Source organism: Lepeophtheirus salmonis, chromosome 7 (assembly GCF_016086655.4).
Source record: "Lepeophtheirus salmonis chromosome 7, UVic_Lsal_1.4, whole genome shotgun sequence".
Taxonomy (NCBI): Eukaryota; Metazoa; Arthropoda; class Copepoda; order Siphonostomatoida; family Caligidae; genus Lepeophtheirus; species Lepeophtheirus salmonis.
The window spans coordinates 22,687,727-22,714,636 of record NC_052137.2 but is presented as its reverse complement, the minus strand read 5'-3'; the positions used below and the strand labels follow the sequence as shown (position 1 = coordinate 22,714,636).

At 31.2% G+C, this 26,910-nt stretch overlaps 2 protein-coding genes across 2 annotated transcripts; one reads left to right on the top strand and one right to left on the bottom strand.

Moving 5' to 3' along the window:
* The first annotated feature begins 13,601 nt into the window (after positions 1–13,601).
* LOC121121353 (uncharacterized) lies at positions 13,602–15,994 on the top strand. Its single transcript, XM_040716245.2, has 5 exons — positions 13,602–13,963; positions 14,042–14,349; positions 14,416–15,115; positions 15,177–15,500; positions 15,573–15,994. The coding sequence occupies exons 1-5, from the start codon at positions 13,659–13,661 to the stop codon at positions 15,868–15,870; spliced, it is 1,935 nt and encodes a 644-aa protein (XP_040572179.1). The 5' UTR covers positions 13,602–13,658; the 3' UTR covers positions 15,871–15,994.
* A 1,210-nt stretch (positions 15,995–17,204) lies between these two features.
* On the bottom strand, positions 17,205–24,089 carry LOC121121354 (SET domain-containing protein SmydA-8). Its single transcript, XM_040716246.2, has 5 exons — positions 23,960–24,089; positions 23,593–23,903; positions 18,340–18,575; positions 17,876–18,282; positions 17,205–17,800 (listed from the first exon to the last, which is right to left on the bottom strand). The coding sequence occupies exons 2-5, from the start codon at positions 23,871–23,873 to the stop codon at positions 17,264–17,266; spliced, it is 1,461 nt and encodes a 486-aa protein (XP_040572180.1). The 5' UTR covers positions 23,874–23,903; positions 23,960–24,089; the 3' UTR covers positions 17,205–17,263.
* Between the last annotated feature and the right edge of the window lie 2,821 nt (positions 24,090–26,910).

Here is a 26,910-nt window from a genome sequence, read left to right as displayed (position 1 = left end):
TTTGGGCATAAAATATTAAACCCAAACATTAATAACAATATAGTATATATGTATAGATTTTTTTTTTTTTTTTAAGATCTTTATTTTACCTCATATAATATTAAAAAATACATCTTAAGAATTTGAACAATTACATTTTGTAAAAATATAAGTAAACACTGTAATTTAAAAATATTGCCCAAAGGCCATAATAAACAGTTTAAAAATAAAATTAATAAAAAGCACAAACAACAAAGAAAAAGTAAAGAAAAGTCAGAAATCTAAAACTAAGTAGCAAGGATTGTCTTATGTTTATGTCTATTGAAGATCTTGATAATACAATTTAATATTTTAATTTACTTTATAGAGTTCTCCAGAAAATACCGTACAATATCCACTGCTATATCAAACGTCAATATATCGTCCTTAGGAATTTTCAAATCTAAAAGCCATGTATTTTGAAGCAGCTGCAATAAGTATGCCTTTTAACTACATGATACATGTGGGAAATGATATCTTGTCTTAGACAGAAATACAGGTAGATCCAAGCATTGGTTATTTTTTTTATGGACACAGAGCATGAGAACTTGTACTCGGAACTCGAAAAACCCACAGCATGATGATTCAAGACCAGAAAAACCCCAATCATGATGACTCAGAATGTCCTAAACCATGGATTTCGCAACTTGTGATTTGCCCCGAAAATTTTTGCCGCCGGTAAATTTGCTGCCTATATTTTTGGCGCTCTTAATTATCTACATTACTTATTTCAAGGTCAACTATTTTCAACGTAAGATTTAGAGTTATGTATCTCAAAACCGATTACTTTAGCCTTTTTTGAAGGAATTAACTTATTTTTGGGGCTCCCAAAAGGAAAAACGGAGATATTTTCTGCAAACAGTAATGATTTCAATATATACTTTTTTTGAATGAACCCATTTTCATAGGCCAAAGAGTAAGCAGATAGCGTGTAGCTGCTTTCCTTTGGATAAAATATTATTAAATTTAACATCATGAATCGAAATTATATTCTTCTCCAATTCTTCCCTTATTATGCTTATCGGATTTTCATGGTTTTTAAATAAATACCTCTTTTTTTTGTTCTGATGTATTATGTGGATTGTCGAGTTTGAGTCACAAGCCACATTGTTCATCCATAGAATTCTATGAGCTGCTCTCATACAAGAAAATAATTGGTCCGCCTGCGAATATATCATTTTCATTCCAAACAAAATCCAGGTCAAAGAAATACTAGACCTCCAATGAGATCCTGGTTCAGAATTAAATTAAGAAAATCTTTTTTTAAACTAATGGCAATATATTATAAATTTTTGGCAAGTCCACCTACAAGTTGCTCCTCACTTCTATTTATAAAATAACTTTTTAAGCCAATCTTTTCCCTTCTTAATCGAATACTCTCCGATTATCGGAGACAAAGTAGCTTTATACAAGATCCGTTGAATTATTTGTGTATTATAAAAGTCGATCCTTTTTTGTTAGCTAAAATTTCTCAACTTTGCTAATTTTCTATATATCAAACTGTTAAGTGGTGCCCACTTTCCTTAACTTACTTTGTGTTTGTCCCATTTAATCCCGAAAACTTCTAAGCTTTCTCGTATTACGTAATCTCGAACTGGGGTGTAAGATATCGGAATCGACTTACCAATCGGTAGTATTGCTGTTTTATACTTGTTGACTGTAAAGTTATACTTTATTTCAAACTTCTTAAAGCAATTCAAGATAATTTCGAACCTTCTAATGAGTTGCACCTCTAATTTAGCTACTACCACAAGATTAAGATCATCTAAATACAGGTGAATTATTTTCCTCCTCGGTCCTAGTTGAATACTAAATCTGCCATTTTTCCTTTTTATAATCTTACTGAGTTCTTCAATTGCTACAACGAAAAGCAAAGGAGAAACCGGACATCCATTTCGGTAATTTCTCTCCAAATCAATTGATCTACTCTCCAATGCACCTATAGATATTATTGAAGGTTCATTAAAATTAGAGCCCGAATCAGTTTTGTGTTCCTCATTACAATGCCAATAAATGTTATTAAGTACTTTTCTTCTTATTTTTTTTTTTTGCAAATTTAGCGTAAAATAGTTTTTGCAATTTTTGTATAGAATTTCGATTTTACAAAAAATGAAAGAGGAACTCACTCCATCTAAAAAAAAAAAAAAAATCATGCGTATATGTTGGTATTTTATTTGAAGTTTAGAGTACATTTTTTTAAATTTATAATAATTCATTTCATATAATATAAAGGTGCTATAGTAATATAATGCTGACCCTCACCGAAGATGTCTGAGCATAAAGAAGAAATAACATTGACCATTGTCAATGTTATTGCCCATACAACGCCGGGTATATTGCTAGTATATATATTGAGGTGTACTACTAAAATAAAAATAATTTTCACAAATCCACAAATTTTTCCTGATTTTTTCTATTTGATCTCGTGAAAGAGCTTTCACCCTTACAAAGTTGCTGCTCTCGATGCCTTTCATAATTTTATTTTCTGAAAGTTTGTGGTGCAGACGAGGTTTGTATGGTAAAGCATTCAAAGAGTGCCAAATGTAGTTGTGGACATATGACTTGGATATTGGATAGCCCTTTGAAGTCAATCTTGCTGCAAGTTTCCTTTTGGATGGCCTCTTTTTATTTAAAGATTTTGAAATCACCAGTTTGGGAACTTTGCTAATTTTTTTCTTCCTTCATCGACCCTTCTCATTTGCAAGGTTTTGTCAATCCTTCCTTTTCTTACATCAATTTTCAATGGTCATGAGAGGAATCTGTAACCCTTGAGCAACGTCTCTCTGGCTTGATCCACCCTCTATCATGCCAACAGCCTTGTCCCTGGTCTCCAAAGAGTACTCTCTCACAATTTTGGATATTGAATTTCGACTAACATCCTGTTTCTGAGCCCTTTTATAGTGATTTATGATGCAATCATCGAAAGTTGAAAAGAAAAATTCAATATTACCTAATAATTGTATCAGTCAAATTTCATTTTATTCCGCCCAAAAATATTTTTTTTTAACTATAAAATGGATATTTTTAATACCACCATCAATTTTTGGACATACTGTAAATATATTTTCTAGGGATGTCGTATTATCCGGATACTTTGCTTCCTTTTGAACTTCTGTTCCTTTCGAACTCGACTAGCCATTCTTCGCAGTGAAGAGAGATCACAGTTGAGTTTTAAATTTGTTTCCAAATCAACCCCTGCAACTGCCATGGCTTACAGGATTTTAGTAATAATGTGAGTGGAGATAGCGTTTGCTTTAAGCTTCTTTTTCCTTCTATAAACTTCAAGTTCCGCTTGCTGCTCCAAGTGACTATGATTAGGATTATTGGTAGGGATGTCTCCGACCAGAGAAAGCCGTGCCCTGCACCCTTGGTGCTAGAGGTTGCATTTCCAGTAGAACTTCTTGTTCCTTTGCTTCTGTTTCGAATAACGATGAAATATTATACTCATCGAATTCTTACGATACAAGGTTTTGATAAAAATTAGTAAATTATCTTCTAAATTTTGAACTTTCATTTTGTTTCGTTAAATAAAAGATTTACACTAAGAAAATTGTTTTATTTAGATTTTAAAATTATTATACATTTTCATAATAATTTAGGTATAAATCAAAGAAAAGCAGAATAAAATATATATAGTCAGTTTTTAATTTTGAACGTCTGTTTTAATGATGATCATATTAATTATAGTAGATTATTATATTATCTTTATTAATGCCATTAATAAGTATTTTTAAAATAAATAAAAAGTAAATATAAGAACTCTTATGGAAAACATTTATTAATCATCTTTATTAGTGTGGATATCCAAATCTTCATGGGGGTAATATTCCAATATGTTTTTTTAGGATGATTAAGACTAACTAAGTTTCAAAATTGCAAGTCTACAGAAATTAAGAGGTCACTTATAATTTTTTATCACATAATCACTTAGGACTCAACAATTCACAAAATCTATTTATACAGATTGTAGCAAAATATAATATGTATTGCAGACAAGAATATCAAGAAAAAAGGGTGCATATTCAATGAGAGTCTAAAATTGACTTTTACTTTTTTTCTAAGGGATTTCTGCATTATATACATTAAAAAAAACCTGAAGGATTCTTAACAATGAAATATTTTTCTCAAAGTAAGAGACTAAAAAAAAAAGTCGACTTTGGAAGGAATAGGATTCAAGAGATTCATCGGATCTCACCTTAAGAGTCGAGATCCCTTGAAGTGAGTATCAGAAGGCGTGTGAATTGAATATTCCGAGGAACGGGAAGGATGGATGGATGCAGATTGTTCTGGAGGAGAGATCAATCGGAATGACCATGAATAAAATGTCCTTCCATGCAGATCCGACTCCTCACTTCTCTCTCCTGCCTCCTTCTGCTGTAAGTCCCCCTTTATATATTCTCAAGACAAACGTTAAAAGGCGAAAACGTCACTAGAACCCATAAATTTACCTAGCAATGATTCGATATGATTTTGATTTTGAACTAGTTGTTCTATTGAAATAATCTTTTGTCTCTATATATTCCGAAAACGGACTATATGGAGACAAAAAAAATATAGATATAAAACTGACTACATATAGTCCCTCTCTCCAAAAAGTGCGGGAACCACTGAAATGAATATGGAATGATATCTTTTTTTGGCGAGCGCTTATTTTGACATAAGTGAAAAATAATTGTTCATATTAATAGGGTAAATGTAGTAAATTGAAGTTTAACACCTCATTATCCATGGCACGGCAAAAACCTCAGTAATTCAAAAATTTACACTGTACTTTGTTGTCATTTGTCGATGTTTCTGTTTCTTTTTCCTCCAATCAGAATTGAACGTTGATTTGAAAATTTGAATTTACACTTACTAAGCTGTGAACAATTCCAAACAATTATTGGATAATACATAATTCCATAGTTGGGAAGAATTGGCCCATAATTGACAAACTAACAACTGATTTTTGGCCTTTTATCTGTTTCTTTTCGGAGGAGAGGTTGTGAGATAAAATCAAAGTAACGGCGGAATGTATTACTTTACATCTGGATTAACTTATTTACTTTTAAACCTACACAACATCTCTATTATAACCTAACTATTTTGGTTCAAGAAATAATTTCATTTTATTGTCAACTTATTGTGGTTACGTATATTAAACTCTAGGATAACAAATAGAAGCGGGAATTAAACATATTGCATGGTTATCAGACTGTGGTATCAATATCAATAACTGAGGTGAGACGTAATCAGAAAATGACGAAATATAAATAGTTTTTGAGAGAAGATTAGATTTCAAATTTGTCAAAGGTTAAACAAAAATTAGATATCAAAGAGGTATTTGTGTACCTACAGAGGAAGAGTAGAGTGGATGGAAATGAACTTCAATCTTAGCGCATAACAAGATCAAGTCCTTGTATTTTGGACAACACACACAATTAGTGAGCTCTTGAATTTCTTTTTGGGAAGATAAACACTAATTATTATTTTAACTTCATAGTTACCTTTTATCTAGAAAAGATATTTCATCTAATTTTATAAATAATTTTTAAAATGTTATGTCTGCCAACTATGTCATATTTAAAACAACTATCATCCATTATGCAGGTTTGAAATAGGATAGCGAAAGAAACAATCAATTATTTAAGAGGAAAGTATGAAAAATTAAATGACATCTGTCTGCAGGGATGTCGTCCATTAAGCTTGCCAACATATAATTTTCTTTTTCATTTACACTCACGAGAATTGCGAAAATTTTCATATTCCCAATAAAATTTTTGTTTACCAAAGATTAATCCTTAGAATGGCTTTTACTTCCAGTTCGGACGTATCCGCAAGAAATCGAAATTTTATGACATATATATCTTCCAAGTAATTAATAGAAAAATTACTATTATAAGCTACATGGACATTAGAAATATGAATGTCTTACAACTAATCTCTGTACAAATCTTGTAAAATTGTGATGTACCTATCAAATGCGATAATGTAAAAGTTAATTGTATAATACTCCATGATTTTGTCATCATGCTATGATCTACATTAATACTTGAGTATTCTAATAAAAACACTTTCATTTGAGCGACTTAGAAATATAAGAAATTCAATGGAATTAAGGAGCAACAAACACTTAATCAAAATACACATCATATTACTCAAGCCTTATTTTGATAGCCGTATAAATCCAGTTAAAAGTAAAAAGGGGTTTTAGTTAAATCTAATTAGAAATGTAAATCTTATGATTTCAACAATATTAAAAGTACTTCAACTTTTTTTATATGTAAATAAAACACAAATGCTTAAACAATTTAGTAAATTTATTTTTTCTGTACATATTATAAACATATACCCTTATGTATGGAAATTGCTTCCTCTAGTGTATATTTTCTATGAGCTCTTCTAACGTCGCCGGTTATTGGTGTAGACCAATGACATCACGTGACCCCAAAGACAATAATGTTAAGGGGTTAAATTGCAAGATTGAGGCAGCCAATCAACTAGTTCATTTCTCGAAGTAACGCGCTCACCAAATTTGCTTTGCAATAAATCAATTGTAACGTTTGCTGTGTGATAAGTGGCACCGTTTGGTTGAAACCAGATGTTTGCCATGTTCATCCCTTGCAATTGGGGGTAAAAAAAAATTAGTTAACGTGCTGCAATAGCGATTTACATCTACAATAACGTAGCGATTATCATTATCAATGGAAAAATATGGACCAATGATCACTCAAGCATGAAGTCCACACCAAAAAGTAATTTTTCGGGATAGAATAATGTCTCGTGAAGCATTTGTGGATTGCTGCCTAACCAATAACGCATATATTTCGAATTAACAAAGCCATTTAGCCAAAAATGAGCTTCATCACTAAAGATGATTTATTGTTCTTAAAGTTACCACACTTTATACACTTTTATTATTTTGATAATAAATTTGGATAATTTGCAACCGCTGATCAAGTCTATATCGCTGAAATGATGAAATGTATACTAACAAAATTTCTAAATATCAAAGGAAGAAAATAAATATGGAGTCATCTTTTCCGTAATGGGGAAAATTGAAGCGTCCTTAATGGAAAACCCTTTATAAACATGGAATATACTATATGTATATATTTTTCTCTATAAAATTAATAGTCAAAACATGATAAAATGCCATTTACTGATTAGAAGAAAAGCGATCTAAATATACTTGTATGAGTAGCGATTCCATTGTAAAATTTGGGTACATTACTTAGAATAATGTTGTTTGAGTAGCATAGCTAGAATAACATATTTACAAAATCATACGTAATTCCTAGAAACTTAATCAGTAAATTTTATAGGGAACATATGATAACAATTTTTATATCAAATTAGGATATTTTCTTGGAAATCTCTACAATCTTCAAAGATACATTAATTTACACAACGAACACAAAAGTAATATATTTGTACATTTAAATTGAACTTTAGTTTATGTAGAATTCAATTACAGAGTATTTTTATAAATTTCAGCCAAAAGACATCTAGATATTTTTAATTTACCTCACTCTATTACATAGATATCTTACTTTTATTCAAATACAACGTTTGATGATTGACACAAAGGCAGTTCATTAATATCATAAAATATTTAAGTAACACTTTGGAGTTGAATTCTTAATATTTATTAATTATTTTGATATAATTTTTATTTCTCATTCAAACAAGTTATAATTATATCATTAAAAATTGATTAATATTAATATAATAATTGTTTTACATGAAAAACATAAGGAATCAATTTATATCTCTTACTAAGCATAAGCCCAGATTACAAACCATACAAATGACTAATGTTCGATTATCTACATTTTTACTTGCACAGTCAGCACATCTTTTTCTTTAGGCTCAAAGTCCGGAAAATGTCCACTATGATTTCCCAATATAAGAGATATATTTGTTTCCTTTTCTTTGGTCTAGACAATTGAGTTGTTCTCTTACGCGATTCCTAATATTTTATCAGACTGTTGTCAATTACAACTTTTAATTCAAGAAGTCTAATTCATTTGGATATTTAATGTTATAAAATATATATCCATTTACACATACAATATCGAGAAGATCCAAGAAGATTCTCCGATAAAATCATGTTGATAACTGAATCTTAGTGGTATGAATCAGTTCTTTTATCCATGAGATCGACTTTCCCATGCCTTTGTTGTAGAATTTTACAATTGTTGAAAAAAGGACCTTTAGTTCAAGTAGACTTTATATACTTTATCACTCTTATCATCTTTGAGATGATCATAAAAGTGAAAATTTCGAAGTACTATAATAACAACGTGAATGTTGGCTTCAGAAGTCAATTCTGAAATAACCTCTTCATCAGCTATAACTTAAGTATCAGAATCATATAATAAATTGTACATGTCCTCTCATCAACAATGTCTGCTTCGTCTAAAGTGCTATAAATTTGGTCACTAATAGTACTGCTAAAAATGTTAAAATATCTTGTTCTTTGTATTCTTTCCATTTATGAACACCTCTACATTTCAATAATATAGTATTTATAAATAATATTTCAATGTAAATGTATTAATTGCTAATCTGTCTACTAATAAAGAATACTTTATAATGAATAATCTAAAAGGACAAAAAGCAAAGATACATGTCTCATTCTGAAAAAATTGACAACCCAATAAAAAATGTGCCAGTGTCCCAATAAATTTAAACATTCATAACATTTGCATTTTTCCTCAAAACATAGCACAATTTTCAACAATTACTCCTTATACTAGATAAATATTAAACAATCAATAAAAAATTTAAATTATCCATACATGAAACGCATATGGTTGGTAGAATGTAATTTTATCGAATTCCAAAAATTACATAGTTTGAAGACTTATATAGCTCGAATATAAAGTCCAATGATAAAATGTGATTATAAATTGTAGATATCTACATACTATTACTCTTTCTAATAATACAATTTATCACAATGATTCAAGCTGACATGTAATAATTATCCCCTAAAGTTCCAGGATTTAAGTTTAAAACTTCTAACCGTCTTCTTAATGTCCTTAGACTTGGTATAGAAAATCCTTGTCAAAGTAGCATCTCGTATCTTGTGATACCACAAACCATTATTAGCTGCAGTGCTTTTTTTATGATGCAAGGACACCAAGCGGCGATATTTTTGTATTATTGCACAGATAACGTAGCTGGTAATCATTAATTATACGATGAAATGCTACTCAAACAACATTATTCTAAGTAATGTACCCAAATTTTACAATGGAATCGCTACTCATACAAGTATATTTAGATCGCTTTTCTTCTAATCAGTAAATGGCATTTTATAATGTTTTGACTGTTACTTTTATAGAGAAAAATATATACATATATGTATATTCCATGTTTATAAAGGGTTTTCCATTAAGGACGCTTCAATTTTTTCCCCATTAGGGAAAAGATGACTCCATATTTATTTTCTTCCTTTGATATTTAGAAACTTTGTTAGTATACATTTCATCATTTCAGCGATATAGACTTGATCAGCGGTTGCAAATTATCCAAATTTATTATCAAAATAACCGTTCAAGTGTGGTAACTTTAAGAACAATAAATCATCTTTAGTGATGAAGCTCATTTTTGGCTGAATGGCTTTGTTAATTCGAAATATATGCGTTATTGGTTAGGCAGCAATCCACAAATGCTTCACAAGACATCACTCTATCCCGAAAAATTACTTTTTGGTGTGGACTTCATGCTTGAGTGATCATTGGCCCATATTTTTTCGTTGATAATGATAATCGCCACGTTATTGTAGATGTAAATCGCTATTGCAGCACGTTAACTAATTTTTTTTACCCCCAATTGCAAGGGATGAACATGGCAAACCTCTGGTTTCAACCAAACGGTGCCACTTATCACACAGCAAACGTTACAATTGATTTATTGCAAAGCAAATTTGGTGAGCGCGTTACTTCGAGAAATGAACTAGTTGATTGGCTGCCTCAATCTTGCAATTGAACCCCTTAAAATTATTTTCTTTGGGGTCACGTGATGTCATTGGTCTACACCAATAACGGGCGACGTTAGAAGAGCTCATAGAAAATATCGAGGCAAACTTGCTGCAATATTGTTCAATTTATGGGTTTTTTGATTTGATTTCTGTAAACGTACTCGTGGTGGTCACACTAGAGGAAGCAATTTCCATACATAAGGGTATATGTTTATAATATGTACTGAAAAAATAAATTTACTAAATTGTTTAAGCATTTGTGTTTTATTTACATATAAAAAAAGTTGAAGTACTTTTAATATTGTTGAAATCATAAGATTTACATTTCTAATTAGATTTAACTAAAACCCCTTTTTACTTTTAACTGGATTTATACGGCTATCAAAATAAGGCTTGAGTAATATGATGTGTATTTTGATTAAGTGTTTGTTGCTCCTTAATTCCATTGAATTTCTTATATTTCTAAGTCGCTCAAATGAAAGTGTTTTTATTAGAATACTCAAGTATTAATGTAGATCATAGCATGATGACAAAATCATGGAGTATTATACAATTAACTTTTACATTATCGCATTTGATAGGTACATCACAATTTTACAAGATTTGTACAGAGATTAGTTGTAAGACATTCATATTTCTAATGTCCATGTAGCTTATAATAGTAATTTTTCTATTAATTACTTGGAAGATATATATGTCATAAAATTTCGATTTCTTGCGGATACGTCCGAACTGGAAGTAAAAGCCATTCTAAGGATTAATCTTTGGTAAACAAAAATTTTATTGGGAATATGAAAATTTTCGCAATTCTCGTGAGTGTAAATGAAAAAGAAAATTATATGTTGGCAAGCTTAATGGACGACATCCCTGCAGACAGATGTCATTTAATTTTTCATACTTTCCTCTTAAATAATTGATTGTTTCTTTCGCTATCCTATTTCAAACCTGCATAATGGATGATAGTTGTTTTAAATATGACATAGTTGGCAGACATAACATTTTAAAAATTATTTATAAAATTAGATGAAATATCTTTTCTAGATAAAAGGTAACTATGAAGTTAAAATAATAATTAGTGTTTATCTTCCCAAAAGAAATTCAAGAGCTCACTAATTGTGTGTGTTGTCCAAAATACAAGGACTTGATCTTGTTATGCGCTAAGATTGAAGTTCATTTCCATCCACTCTACTCTTCCTCTGTAGGTACACAAATACCTCTTTGATATCTAATTTTTGTTTAACCTTTGACAAATTTGAAATCTAATCTTCTCTCAAAAACTATTTATATTTCGTCATTTTCTGATTACGTCTCACCTCAGTTATTGATATTGATACCACAGTCTGATAACCATGCAATATGTTTAATTCCCGCTTCTATTTGTTATCCTAGAGTTTAATATACGTAACCACAATAAGTTGACAATAAAATGAAATTATTTCTTGAACCAAAATAGTTAGGTTATAATAGAGATTTTGTGTAGGTTTAAAAGTAAATAAGTTAATCCAGATGTAAAGTAATACATTCCGCCGTTACTTTGATTTTATCTCACAACCTCTCCTCCGAAAAGAAACAGATAAAAGGCCAAAAATCAGTTGTTAGTTTGTCAATTATGGGCCAATTCTTCCCAACTATTGAATTATGTATTATCCAATAATTGTTTGGAATTGTTCACAGCTTAGCAAGTGTAAATTCAAATTCTCAAATCAACGTTCAATACTGATTGGAGGAAAAAGAAACAGAAACATCGACAAATGACAACAAAGTACAGTGTAAATTTTTGAATTACTGAGGTTTTTGCCGTGCCATTGATAATGAGGTGTTAAACTTCAATTTACTACATTTACCCTATTAATATGAACAATTATTTTTCACTTATGTCAAAATAAGCGCTCGCCAAAAAAAGATATCATTCCATATTCATTTCAGTGGTTCCCGCACTTTTTGGAGAGAGGGACTATATGTAGTCAGTTTTATATCTATATTTTTTTTGTCTCCATATAGTCCGTTTTCGGACTATATAGAGACAACAGATTATTTGAATAGAACAACTAGTTCAAAATCAATATCATATCGAATCATTGCTAGGTAAATTTATGGGTTCTAGTGACGTTTTCGCCTTTTAACTTTTGTCTTGAGAATATATAAAGGGGGACTTACAGCAGAAGGAGGCAGGAGAGAGAAGTGAGGAGTCGGATCTGCATGGAAGGACATTTTATTCATGGTCATTCCAATTGATCTCTCCACCAGAACAATCTGCATCCATCCATCCTTCCCGTTCCTCGGAATATTCAATTCACACGCCTTCTGATACTCACTTCAAGGGATCTCGACTCTTAAGGTGAGATCCGATGAATCTCTTGAATCCTATTCCTTCCAAAGTCGACTTTTTTTTTTTTAGTCTCTTATTTTAAGAAAAATATTTCATTGTTAAGAATCCTTCAGGTTTTTTTAATGTATATAATGCAGAAATCCCTTAGAAAAAAAGTAAAAGTCAATTTTAGACTCTCATTGAATATGCCCCCTTTTTTCTTGATATTCTTGTCTGCAATACATATTATATTTTGCTACAATCTGTATAAATAGATTTTGTGAATTGTTGAGTCCTAAGTGATTATGTGATAAAAAATTATAAGTGACCTCTTAATTTCTGTAGACTTGCAATTTTGAAACTTAGTTAGTCTTAATCATCCTAAAAAAAACATATTGGAATATTACCCCCATGAAGATTTGGGTATCCACACTAATAAAGATGATTAATAAATGTTTTCCATAAGAGTTCTTATATTTAACAGCAATTGATTATGTGATCTCATGGAATTAAGTGTTTTTCTTGGTTTTGCTTCTTTAGAATTGGAAAATTTGCTGGGGATTGCACCAGTTCTTAGATTCCTCCGTTTTCGATTTATTGAATAAAAATAACTTCCTCTTTGAAGAGAACAGAACATAAAACATGCGAGTCTTTCGGTTCGTAGGTCTTTCCTCTTAGAACACGTAACCAAGCATTATTTTGGTGTACATTTTTTGGAAAACAAAAAAACGATATATCGATACTTGGAATATGATTATTCCGACATCCAAAAGCAGTTCAAGCAGGCATTTTTTCACAGAAAAATTAGTCTTATTAGTTATTAATAAATAATCACTTCTATTTTATACACTAGGTCTGGGAATTAGATCCCAGCCTATCCTATGGTACTGCTACTAACTAAACACAACCTCGACATACGCCAGTAGTACCATTTCTCGGAATTTGCACGGACTTTTCAAACGACCCTCGTATGAACGACTAAATGAACGTTATTGTCGTCCTAATTAAATCATTTTTGCATATTTGATAACTACATTTACACATTAGAGTATTTACCAAATTAAAGTTAGATTTTAATTCAAAATTGTTAGAATTTTTTTGTAAATTTTTGGGTTACTAGTGAACCTACAGTATACGGATATTTAAAAAAAATGTATGCATGGATTTATCTTTGCATATTTATAACTTATATCTAATACTTGATTATGTCATGATAAAATTAATTTTTTACGTTCGAGTCAGTTATATGAATAAATATATCTTATCAAACAAAGGAGGTCGATAAAATTAATTTACAGCATATTTAGTTTATTGTGTTTTTGAACACTGAGAGTGACACATCTACCTACCTTCTATTCAAAGATGGGTAATGCCAGTAACAAGGAAATTGACTGGAATTCAAAATATTTGGACTACAAAAGCAAGTTGTCATCGAAATCCTCATCCGATCATAACTTTGATCAACAAGATTTCGTGATACCTAAAATTGTTATTAATGACGAAGAAGACTCTGAATTTAAAGAAAATGATATGGACTGGACTCCTGCTGCAAAATTTATACAGGATTATAACTATAAGCTATTAAAGGAAAACTATACAAACAACCAAGAGTTTCTCATCGCGAATTTATTGTTTCATTCCTTTCGATTTTTTCCCGAGATTAATATGTAAGTCATAAAGTGACTATCCATTCTTTATATAAAAGAATTAAATTATAGGATTTTTTTATGATTCTAATTTTTTAGAGTGCCAAGGGATATTCAAAAATTTGAAGAAAATAGAAAATATGAATTAGACAAGAAACTCAGAGATATTAATCAACATGTCATCATATCTGATGCCTATGTTTCTGTTCTGAATCAATATATAGGATTTAGAAGTGAACCAGATAGTGAATTAGAGTCTCTCTCTTCGATTAAATATAATGTTGTCTTGAATGATATCGATGCTAGAAAAGTTGGTACCGTTTACGACAACTTCCCTACCAACATTGATGGTGATAATGATAATTTGACCCGCGTTTTAGTTTATCACGGAAGGAAGAAAAATATAGGTGAGTCTGAAAGACATGTCTATGTCAATTACACACAATCCATATATTAAACCATTTACAATTCAGGATATTGCAATATCATATCCACAACTATCTTCAAAGACCGCTCCGATTCTGTTCAAACTGTTCAAAGTGAAGCAAATAGCGAGGATAACTTAAAAATTCATGTGGATTTAGATACAGCTGCCAATAACATAGGATTTAAAAAATGTTTTAGACAACATCGTTCTCACTCCATTCAGGATCCTGATAAGATTGATGATAAATTAGATGGTGAATGGCTACTCTCTCCGAAAAAATCCAGACTTGCTTACAAATCTGAGAGCTTAAGGGCAACTGTATCCTCGAATGCACATGAAACTATTTCTTTTATTGAAAACTACGGCATAATTTACAGTACACAAATTATCAAGGGATCCTTCAGGAAGTTTGAATCCTTTACACCAGTCATCAATGTTCCATATGGTCTTCAGAAAGAACTTCAACCCTGGCTCCGAAAGGAACATACCTTATCCACAAAAACAGGACATACATATGAATGGCCTTCACAAAGAGACAAGGACTATACTGTCACAATGAATTTTAATTTAACTCCATTCCCTCGGAATAAAAGAGATGATTTGGAGTGGCAAATTGAAACGACTGAGCTATTCGAAGTTTTGTTTAAAACTCTATCAAGAAATCAAATAAGAGCGTATCTCTTTGGGATATCAATCTTTAAGAATTTTCAAACAACATTGAAGCCTTTGAACGAAAACCATTTTAAGTAAGACTAATCTTCAATTTTTTTTTTTTTTTACTTAAAAATAATTGTAAATGTATGATAGGCACATCTTGTTTGATCTTGTGGAAAAAAATCCTGCTGGTCCGGTATGGTTTGATGAAAACCTTGGAAAAACTGTTTATCACATATTTCAAATTCTTCAATCATATTTAAAAAAGAGTTTTTTTCCTCATTATTTGCTACCAAATTGGAATTTGATTGGTCATTTTTCAAGTAGTGTTATCCATTCCATTTATTCCACCGTAAATAAAATCACAGAAGACTATCTTGGAACAATTCTTCAAGTCTTGCCAAAACTAGAATATCTATCATCAAACGCACACTTTCCGAAAATAAATATGCAACATATAGAATCAATCCTAAAAGGGTAAGTTCATTCGCATGTAATCGTATACTACTTTCTGATGTCAAATCACTAACCTCTACTTTAAAATTGCAGCACTCAACCCTACGATAAACATTCATTCACACAATTTCTATACGAACTTATGATACATTTTTTGAAAATGGCTACTGCTTCATATCGATTAAAAGATTCAGATCTTTATTTTTCATACATTTTCTCCATAGAAAATTTGATTCGACTAACTGAAGAACAAGATTTGGATATTAACATGCCTGAATTGAATAGTATTATTGTTAATTTAGAGACATTAAAATTAAAATCCCGTCGAACAAGTCATTATCATTTTTGGCACCATAATCTCTCAAGTGATAATTCTCTACTTGCTCATTAGTTTAACAGATATACATTAACATTGTCAGTATTAAAGAAAATGTCTAATAATATGCAATATACCAATTGTTTCAATTATATAAATATATATATATTATATGCTGTATGTATAATATGATAATTAATTCATAACGATTTGACTACTATTAAGTTGTACAAGAGGTTTTGAAGAGTAGAAGTTATAAAATTTTCCGTTGACACAAGTTAGTATATTTTGTAGTAAAAAAGATAATATTCATCAAGGAGGTATGTATAGTTCTAGTTTTTTAGGAGCATATTATAATTATAATAGATAATTGAAAGGGTACCGAAATTTTTATAGGTCACAATTTTGATGTCGTCCATTTTGGGGCGTAAACAACCAAGTTTTATAACAATGAAAACATTTTTTTCCCTTAATATTAAGGGAAATAGAGAACCATTGGATGTCAAAATGGGATTAACAAATAAAAGGATTCAATCCTTACTGTCTATAAAAATTTTATTCCTCTTTTGTCTAGTTTTATAATATATCTGACAATAGTAAAATCCATCAGATATATGTTACTACAATCTTATTTTTATATTGTAGATAAAAAATATATATTACAGATGAAAGAATAATATATTCTTCTGTAATTATCCTACCTTTCTCATCCCCAATCGATAAAAAAAATTGAATAAATTTAGTCATTTTTAGGGATTTTTAGTGCATATTACTTTGGAATAATTCAAATATTAGTGTTTATTATTTGCATCAACTAATATTCAATGCAAAATGTTAAGTCTTATTTTAATTTTGAAGTTTCATCTAGATTTTTTGGAAATTTGTCTATTTTATTTAGTAAAAATATCAACTTAGAGCCCACAAGATGAAGTTTCCTTCAATTATGATGTAATTTATGACGTCAGTGAAAACTAAGGTAACTATATATAATGGGTGTCGATAAGAAACTTGCAACGCAGTCTTTTTGACGTTAACAGATAACTTTTCTATGACATCACAACAGCTCCAAGTTCAGTTGTGATGTCATAAAAAAGTTGTCTGTTAACGTCAACAAGACTGCGTTGCAAGTTTCTTATTGACACCCATTATATATAGTTACCTTAGAGCCATCAAAATAGCCAGTAAACAAAAGCAAATAAATCTCTTATCGACACACCTTATATGAAATATATAGTCACCTTGGTGAAAACGCTGTATACTTATCAGTTACCTATGAGTTTTAGTCAATGTGTTCAATGAATATCAGAACTCTGTTTTTAGTGTTAATTAAATATTCATAAGTACAAAATATAATTAAATAATTGGAAAGAGTTTATGTAACCAATAATGTTAAAATGATAAGCAGATCATTAATAAATGCAACTTTATTAATAAAAAAGTAGATTGTTATGATTATTCATTATTTCTTTTAATTTTTACTTCTTAACCCTGCCGCCATTATTATTTTATGCTGTCTTTCGTATATTTCATTATTAATTTTTCCCTGTGATCTCAAATGATTTAATATTTTTATCTTCAGTCTAGCTGCCTCCAAAAGAATTCGATTTTTGTCTTTAGTAGTTCCAGGATCAAGTGATTCTGTAACTCCAAGAATGACGTCATAGTATTTTAATGCTAATTTTATACATTCAATTTTCTCCAATCCTTTGAGAGTGACCCACTTTGCAAAAGCGTATTTGTAATTCAATGGAATGAAATGATGAGCATGAAACACTTTTTCCGACTTCTTAATAAAAAATATTATCTCATCAATTGATGTGAAACTTTCTGGTTCCGGAAATTCTGCCAATAGATCACATACTTGTTTCTTTGTACGAACTTCTTGACAAAAATCACATTGCCAATCAGTGTTCAAATTCAATGGATTTATTGGCTTCAAATAACTCTTTTGTTTACATTTTGAGCACAATTCACTCGAAAGCATCGTTTTCATGTCGGAAGGATCCTATAATTAAAACCATTTTTACTTTAAATACTATTTTTTGAGACTTTGATTGTTTAATATGAAGTGCATAAATACCTGACAGCGTTCACATTCGCAATTAAAAAACCATTGGTTATTAAGAGAATCCTTCAACTGAGTTCTATGACTCCAAAAGGACATGTATCGTATCGTCAATTCAGTTCCTTTCTTGATACTTATTTTTGAACGAAGAACCAGACATTCCATTGGCTCAGTCAGGGGTTCTAAATTGGAGACACAAGAGTGAGAAATGATAGATCCAATGGGATAGAGCCCCCTTCCATTCCCATCTCCAAAAGTCATTGCATTCGTTTTCATTACACCAAAGGCTTGTATTACGTCATCTCCATTCACATTTGGGATATTAAGATCATCCATCAGAAAGCTAGTTATTCTTTTTATTCCGATTTCTACTTCTGGAAATTTGTTGACTCTTTGATCATGATGGGTCATAAGCTGATTGACTTAAAGGAAATCAATAAAATTAGAAAAGGTACATATAAAATCATGAGAATTTCAACCTAGAATTCGATTATCCTCATTTCTTTGCATCTCCAATATGAGTCTTAAAATAGTGATGACATTATAAATAAAATGCGGTGACTCAAAATCCTTGAACTTGGGCTTGAAACCAGTAGCCGCAAAAATGGAGCATTCGTATTTGCTATGAACAGAAGTCTCTGATATGCACTCTTTATTTCCACACGAAGGGAAAAAACATTTTGGACAAACACTGTAATGGAGCTCACCATTCTTCCTATTAAAAAATATTGAAATAATTTGAATGACAATAGATTAAAAAGAAAGATATAATCTTGTGATTCATTTTTATATTATTTATAAATTGTGTTCACATCTATATTAATTAAGCAAAGTTTGTCTGTATGAATATATGAAAAATAGTAACGGGGTGCATTCTATACAGTGCAATAACAATGTAGTCATTTTGATGAAATCTCTCAGGTGTTTTGCATGTAGCATTGAGCGTACATACTGGGTACACTATGTATAGTGTTTTCTGGGGTATATTATATACATATTTTTGGTCTAAGACGTAACAATGTAGACTTATTAATGAAATATTGCAGGAGTGTGCATGTGGCATCGAATATGTTGGACTGTTTGTGCTTTTTTTTTATATTTACCCCTTATGTATATCATAATTCATATGAATTTTTAGTATATATTAAGATTTGAATAATATTTAAACGCTGGTATATAAAAATAAACTAGGGGTTTGTACTGTTTTATTGGTTTTTATCAGTGGACACTCTGTAGACTAAAGCACTCATCGCTCATCTCATCATACATTTTTTTTCAAATCTTATTATTATTTCTTTTATTCTTGAGGAGAGAACACGTTATACAAATTGATATAGGTATTGAGTAGTTTTGTGCGAGTGTGCTGATGAAAAACACAGTGACAAACACTTATAATTTCTTGGGGAATTATCTTCCATAACAGAGGTAACTAATTGATGGACTGCGGTCTGGATACGGACACAGAGTACATCCTATCTGGACTTGGAACTATAACCGTAATCCCCTATATATAGACGTGGATTGTATCAAAAAGTGTAACCGCTAAAACAAGACAGAAAAAATGTAATTAGAGTTCTGCTTGTGTGATGACCGAGTGTGATCGGCACTAACATGCTAAGGCTAGCAGAGACAGATGTCAGCTGTTAGGCATGGCCTTCATCACGTAAAACAAAGTACGTCGCAAAACAAAGGATGTCAGATCAGAACTCAGTAGGTGAGCAGTCCAGGAAACTCACATATCAATTACAATCGTTGTTTATAATTTCCGTCAATCTGTGAATTCTGGTAAACAACTTGAGTCAGTTCGTGAGGTAAAAAGTCAGGGAATAGCCGACAGCAGTTAAGTGATATTATTTATAATCCCTCTTGTACAATGTGAGAACTGAAATTAAATATTGTTGAATTGTTCTTTCCTTGTTTGATTTAACAATCAGTTGTTGGCTACATACATACATACTAGGCGACATTAATGAATATAGCACTGAGTCATAACGTAATTTTATAACATTATGATGATCCAGTCCTCTGCTTTCGGAAATTTTCTTTGAATTTTAATTGAATACCCCTGTTCCATATTATTAAAGCAAAATTTGTCGTTTAGCCGACACCTAATTACTCCGTGCAATGTCGGGTACAACCACTAGTAATTGATCAATTATTAATCCTATTAATGTCATAGTATTCCACTTAAAAATGAATATATGTAGAAGGAAAGTTTGGCAGCCTAAGCAAACTTGAAGAGCCAAATTACCTTACTGAAGAGGGCTCTTTTTACATACAAATTTAACTTATGATTTAAAAAAAAAAGACATATTTTTTTCCTACACCTTTTTTGATTTTGAATAAATTTAGAAACGTTGCCATTATTCATATAGTTATTTTTTAAGACGCTGTTTACTTTTTGATTTATAATTCAACCCCTATCCAGTCTCCTTTAGCTCCAAAAAGCAACTTTTGAGTTTTTGGTATAGAGTAAGCCCCCTTATATCTGTCCCCCGAAAATCAGTATTATTTTTATTTTTATTATGTTCATACATTTTCTCAAATGTCAAGATGTTGTTCGAGCCAAGGGGATTAAATATAATTATAACAAGACTTCTAGCATCAATCCTAGACAAACCTTTATTATGTATTCTGCAATGTGTCTAGGTACGGAACAAGTCTACATATATCAACAAAAAAGTAAGCCAAAATGATTTTTTTTTACAAAATTGAGTGCGGATTACAGTTGTATTTCTCGACAAAAATAGCAAATGACACTTGTATTAGCTAAAATTGATCTTCACGATAAAATAATAAGAAATTGATCGAAAATATTTAAAAGGCCATGTCAGTGCTAATAAAAGTTTACTTAATCAAATAAACGTTTAGGTAAAACTATAGGCTATATTAATTCATCCTACAAACTTGAATACTAAGTCTTTAATTGACTCAAATATGTTTATGAAGTATTGGATTGTAAATTTATATGAAGAAAATAAATAAATTGGGATTTTCTCCTTTTCTTAATTTTGTATAATTTTGACGCACCACATATGTTGACACATAAGAAAAAATATTATCTAAAAGTTGTATTGTGTCAGTTTTAAAAATTTTGATATGGTCATCTTAAAAAAAATGACCAATCTTATTCAGTAGTTTTCATAGGGGATCTCCATATGTAAGTTGTAGATCTAGTCAACATATTTACAAAAGTTCGAACATTGTATTTTTTAGAAAATTCATTTTAGATTTTCTTTCGATTAAGTCCCCCCTAGATCATGCCACATCCTTAAAAATACTTTTTGACGCCCCTAGGCGACCTATTTCTTAGAAAATTAATTTCAGTAACTGTCTTTTTATAACATTTTTCTAATTTTAGAGCCCTTTGACTTTTGGGACCCTATAAAATTATTAACACAGAAGCGCCATAAAACTTATAACCCATACTGTTCAACCACTGATTCTATAGTTAATTGTCATCTAAAGATTGCCCAATTACTCTTTATGATCAAAATCAAAGTTATTTAACTTTTTGGGAATTACATTTTTATTATGATAGACACAACTAAATTGTTAAAATATATTATATTATTAGCAACATAAATTGATTTATGTTCCTAATCTTAATTTTGCACATTTGAAACTAGGCTGTTTATGGCCCTAATATCTTTAAAGAGATGATTAAAATAGTCTTTCCAGGTGGATATTTTTGCGTTAAAATGTCATGAGAATATACGCTCATTTAGTTAAATTTTACTCATAAATCTTTTCACAAGTCAGGGCAATTAATTAGTTATAATTTATAAGCACTAAATTTATACTTAATCTTTTAACATCTATGCATACTCTAAAATGAATATTCAAATGTGAATATGTTATATATATAACTTATTCAATCAGAAAAAGTATTCTCCAAATTTAATTATTTAGGTAGAGTTTTGTGTCTTATTAAGGTTTTATATTTGTTGAAATTCAAGATAAAATCAGCTCTTCTCATTCCTCCCTAAAATTCTCCTTAAATTTCTGACATTCTCTAAATTGCGCCCAGCTTAATGAAGAGATATACTTCACCGGGTGTTCAAAAAGTCTTGGAATGTTATTAAAATGAAAATTAAAGATGTTTCCTTTGCATTTTTTTTTTTTGTAAACAACAGGTTTGAACTTATTGGGTGATAGTTTTAGAAGTGAGGTAAAGCGTTAAAGTAAAGTTGCGCAAAAAAGCAAATGTAAACAAAAGTTTAATAGTTAATTTTTTAAACGTTAGATGTCGCTTTTCCATTTAACATTTCCTTCAAACAGGTAAAGAGGAGTTGATGAAGGATGAATTAGAATAAACACATAATACTGAATACTAGTATCAAACACCCTATAGCGCCTGTAAAAGAACTACATTTGGTCCTTCTTCTTTTGGAAAAAAAAAGAAGTTTATGTACTTGTAGCGCCACTTTACTTTAACGCTTTAAAGTGAGGTACATTTTTTAGGTCAGAGTAAATAGTTTTAAGGGGACGATGGAAGTCGTTCTAGACCGCCCTAGTATACCAATATCATAAACATACTTTCAGTGAGTAACTTGACGGTGTGGAGGATCAGAAAACAGGTTTCTCTCTCAGGATCCCATTTTGCCTGTTAGTAAAAGGAATCAACAATGAAGGTTTGTTCAACACTGAAGAAAATAACCCTGTTTCCTTTATGTTTCTAGAACATTCAGAGCAGGCCCGTCCGCAGGATTATATATATAAATATATATTTTTTTTTTTTTTTTTTTTGGAGTAGGAAATTTTTGTGAAAAAAATTCGCAAAATTAAAACTAAAAAAAAAAAATTCAAATTTTAAACTTTTTGCTCTGCTGCATAATTTCCAAAAAATTTTCATCCTGACCAAAAAAGTTTATAGTAAAAAGCAAAAATTCCTTAATTTTTTTGGGGGCGCTACAGTCCCTCCAGCCCACCCCTGCGGAAAGATCTGGAAGATGCATCTATTGCGCTAGACATGAGTGCTTCTATGGACCTGACTAAGTAAATGTTGTTTCTAAAGCTTAAGGACTTACCACTAACAATTGTTATGACTCTTGACACAATGGACTAGGTAGTAACTTTTTTTAATTTGTTTTTTATTAATGTTCCTATAATTGGTCAGATGGAGTTGCACTGATTAAGTATAAGTAAACACTATAGGTAGTAGGGGGGTATTATATTTAATCCATGTGATCTAGGAATCTTCTTTGAAGTAAGTCTAAATAAAGTATATTTCCTTCTCTAGTAACGACCGGAGCTCGAACTGCCATGTCCATTGAGCTAATTCGTTCCATCGTCTTCTTTTTTTTTTTTACAAGTTCGGTAATTTTTATTCTTTGGATTTGCTTTAAAGGCCCCTTCGGTAGGTTAGTTAGCCTGGAGTTAGTTTGGTTGGTCCACACCTTTGTAACTTTTTCTCCAATGTTATCTCCAGCTTCAAGTCGTTTCTTGACCCCTCTGTCCGTCTGGTTGTTGACTGAGAGTATATTTGTAATGTTGGTGCGACATGCAACCTCCTTTATTTTGGCGTCCATTATCTAGTTCAGAGTATTAAATCTGACCTAAACAGTACACCTTACTTATAAAACTATCGTGCAAGAGTTCGAACTGAACTGAATGTTTACAAAAAAATACCTAAAAAACCTTTTAAATTTTAATTTTAATAACATTCCAAGACTTTTCGAAAACCCAGAAAATACATACATAAAAATATATGTAGGTAGTGATAAACTTACCCTCTCGTCGATTTAATTTTTTCTAAGCATCCTAGACAGACAGGAAGTAGATTTGGCCCAAAGACAGCGGCTTTGTCGAATAGGACCACTTCTTCTGGTTTGATATCCCGAGATGCCACAAGAATCCTTCCTTTTACTGAATCATACTCAACATCAAATGGGAGACAGATCCTTAATTCCCTTTGATGATGTAATTCAAAATGTGTGTCGCAAACATAACAATCCTTACAATAAGAGCAAATGTTGGACACTGGAGATCCACATAGAAAACAAGTTTGCATATTTACAACTTCTACCTATATTTGTATAAACTGCAAATGAAATTCAATGACTTTCATTAGTTTTTTGTATCTCTCTCATTCCTTACCTCTGACCCTTGGGACTAACTTTCTCTCATTAAATTATTCTTTAACACTTGCTTCAACGTTAAAAAAAAAAGAAGCATTTACAAACATAAAAATTGTTTTTTTACGTTTGCGCTCTTTATTCGAATTACCTAGAGTAACCTTTATAGAACGTTTTTTCTTATTTTTCATTCAGCTTTCAATCATTTCACTCTCTAATCTTAAAATATCAATCAAAATTAAATTGTTAGTAAAATAACTCATGATATTTAAAGGACTATGTAACAGAACGAATATTTACTAATATTTTATTTTTCAGATGTAATAATGATTTACTTACAGAGGGGTCTAGATAACTTGGAAAAAAAACTTTATAGAACTACATTTTATGACATTCTCTACCTCTCTTGTCCAAACGGCGCTGGAAGCCTTGGCAGGGCTGGACGACCTCGTGCAGATCCATCTTTTCTATTGTACTGGTTCTGGTTTTGGACTTTTAATTTACATTTCTTGGATGGATGGAGTAGGCCAAGGAAGAAATCACACCTTCCAAGAACACAGTGCACCGTCCCATAAGCCCAAAAAAGTCCAGGATACCTTGACCACAAAATTTCTCACTTTTTTATACCTGATTTTTGGCCTTCAAACAGCCCGGACCTGAACCCATGCAGCTTATCTCTCTGTGGGAATGGTCGAGCATGAGGCCTGTGTCAAGTATAATTCATCTATGGGGGTCAATAAAAAGTCCATTAGCTGGATCTACAAGAGGTCGCCAGGGGCTACCATAGTGTCTGGCACCGTGTGGCCGAGGTTATCAAGAGAGGTTGTTCTGATTGTAAAGAATTGAATGTCATTAAATTTAGGACTCATATAATAAAAGTTATGCTTCTATCCCATAAAGTTCATTCGTTATAAGCTTTTAAAGATGTTTCCTATTTATCAGACCACCCTGTATACAGGGTGAGAAATAATTTTGGGAAGACCATTTTAGTTTATAAATTGATTAATCAGCATACATTTTGTGAATAAGATCAAATTGTAAGAGAGATTCTTTTTTTTTGTTCGAAATAGCCACACTTTGCCCGAATTGCATGGCGGATACGAAGAGGCACCTGGTCAGAGGCAGTATGGACAAAGTAGTTCACCTTTGAGGCCATACATAACAGCCAAAAGGACCATGCTTTACGTAATAATATCGAAAGTATTCCTTAAGAGCACTGGATCATTACCAAGTGCCAGAAGCCAGCCAGTGTCATGATCTGGGTCGTTATAATGTCGGACGGGAAGAAGAGGCCTTTTATTTCATTGAAGAGGGTCTGAAGATCAACCAACACGTCTATAAGGTCATATTTCTCGACAAATCCTTCCCTGTATTCAGGACACATATGGTGATTCTCCTTACTTCCTCAGCCAAGCCTTTAAATGTACAAAAAGTATGCAGGACTGGCAAAAAGAAAATTTTAATAGCTCTTGGGAAAAGAATATGTGTCTTCTTAGCAACTCTGACCTGAATCCTATAGAGTTTTCTATCAGATCTATCCTTTAGGCCAAGTTTGTACCAGGCACCAACCTACCAAAGACACTCTGAAGCGTGCCCTCATCCAGGAATGGGACAATATCTCTGAAGGAGCTTTCCTTGCTGCCTCTGCTCAAGTACCTCTCGTCTTTACTATGTAATCCGGTCAAAGGGTGTCTCTTGCGAAAGGTTAGAGAATAAAGGGAGACCTAAAACACAGTCTGTATTATTAAATAATAGCGGTAGTACCCTCCATTACCAGAGTCATTAGGCGTCGGCTATTATACAAAAACTCCTTAAGAAATCATCAGTGTTACTCTCTGTTTTTTATGAGCACGCTTACACGTATCTACTCAGTACTAATATCAATATATGTTCTTTCCCCAAGAAATAAGAGAATAATAATAAGAGGTTGAGGAAAAAATTAATAAGATGTGTTGAGTATTTTAGCCTCTAACCGCTCAATAACAAAAATAGAAACAAACACAGTACAAAACGCTTACGAGAGCTAATTCACTTTTACATACAGGCTTTTATATTTTATTGAAATCTTAACTTTCTACTGAAAACGCATATGAATTACGTCTTACATATTTGATGCTACATGCATATGCCTCCAATATCTCAATAGTACGACTATATTGTTATTTCTTAGATGTTTTTTCCCCAACAAAAAAAAAATAAAATAAAATAAGATGAAGGACCCCAATGAAAAAACTTTTACATAATGGGCACTATATACAGTGCATATCCAAAAATGCATATGCAAAAAATGAGTGTAAAATATGATCCGAGATCTGTGACCAGAAAACCTTTGCATTCTTACTGTTTTGTAAATATATATATATTTTTTTTCAAAATTTAAAGTACCCCTGGAGTCCCTCCAAGTACTCCAAGGTGTATGCTTACCTCCATTCGAGAACCACTGCTATAGCAGATTGTACAGGACCTATTACATAAATGTAGACTAGTCTAAACCTGACTAAAAACTTAATCTATAACCAGGAGCAAGCATTTATTACTTGGAAGTGTGGAAATAGGTGCTTGAGAACATAATATTGGTTCTCGCATATCAAATCAACATTAACAATATGTCTAAATATTTACAATTGTTAAATTAGCTCACTCAGCATATTGCTTCAAATCTCTGTTTGATGTAAAGAGACTAAAAAGGAATGAGGAAACAAGATGGTTGAAATAAAAAGTAAACAAAAACTGTGTAGATAAAAAAAAAAAAGAAGAAGAATATAAATATGCTTTGTAGATGACTATGATTATGTATTTTTGTTTTAAAGTGACTTTTATTATTTTTTAGAGCATAAGTATCATTCAGATACTACGAGCTAGGGTTCTAACTAAAAACCTTGTCCAAGACGGTAACTTCTATTAAATTACATTAGATGAATCTTATTCAAGGGACATTAAAACAATGAACTCTGCGAGAGAAGTTCATAGCAC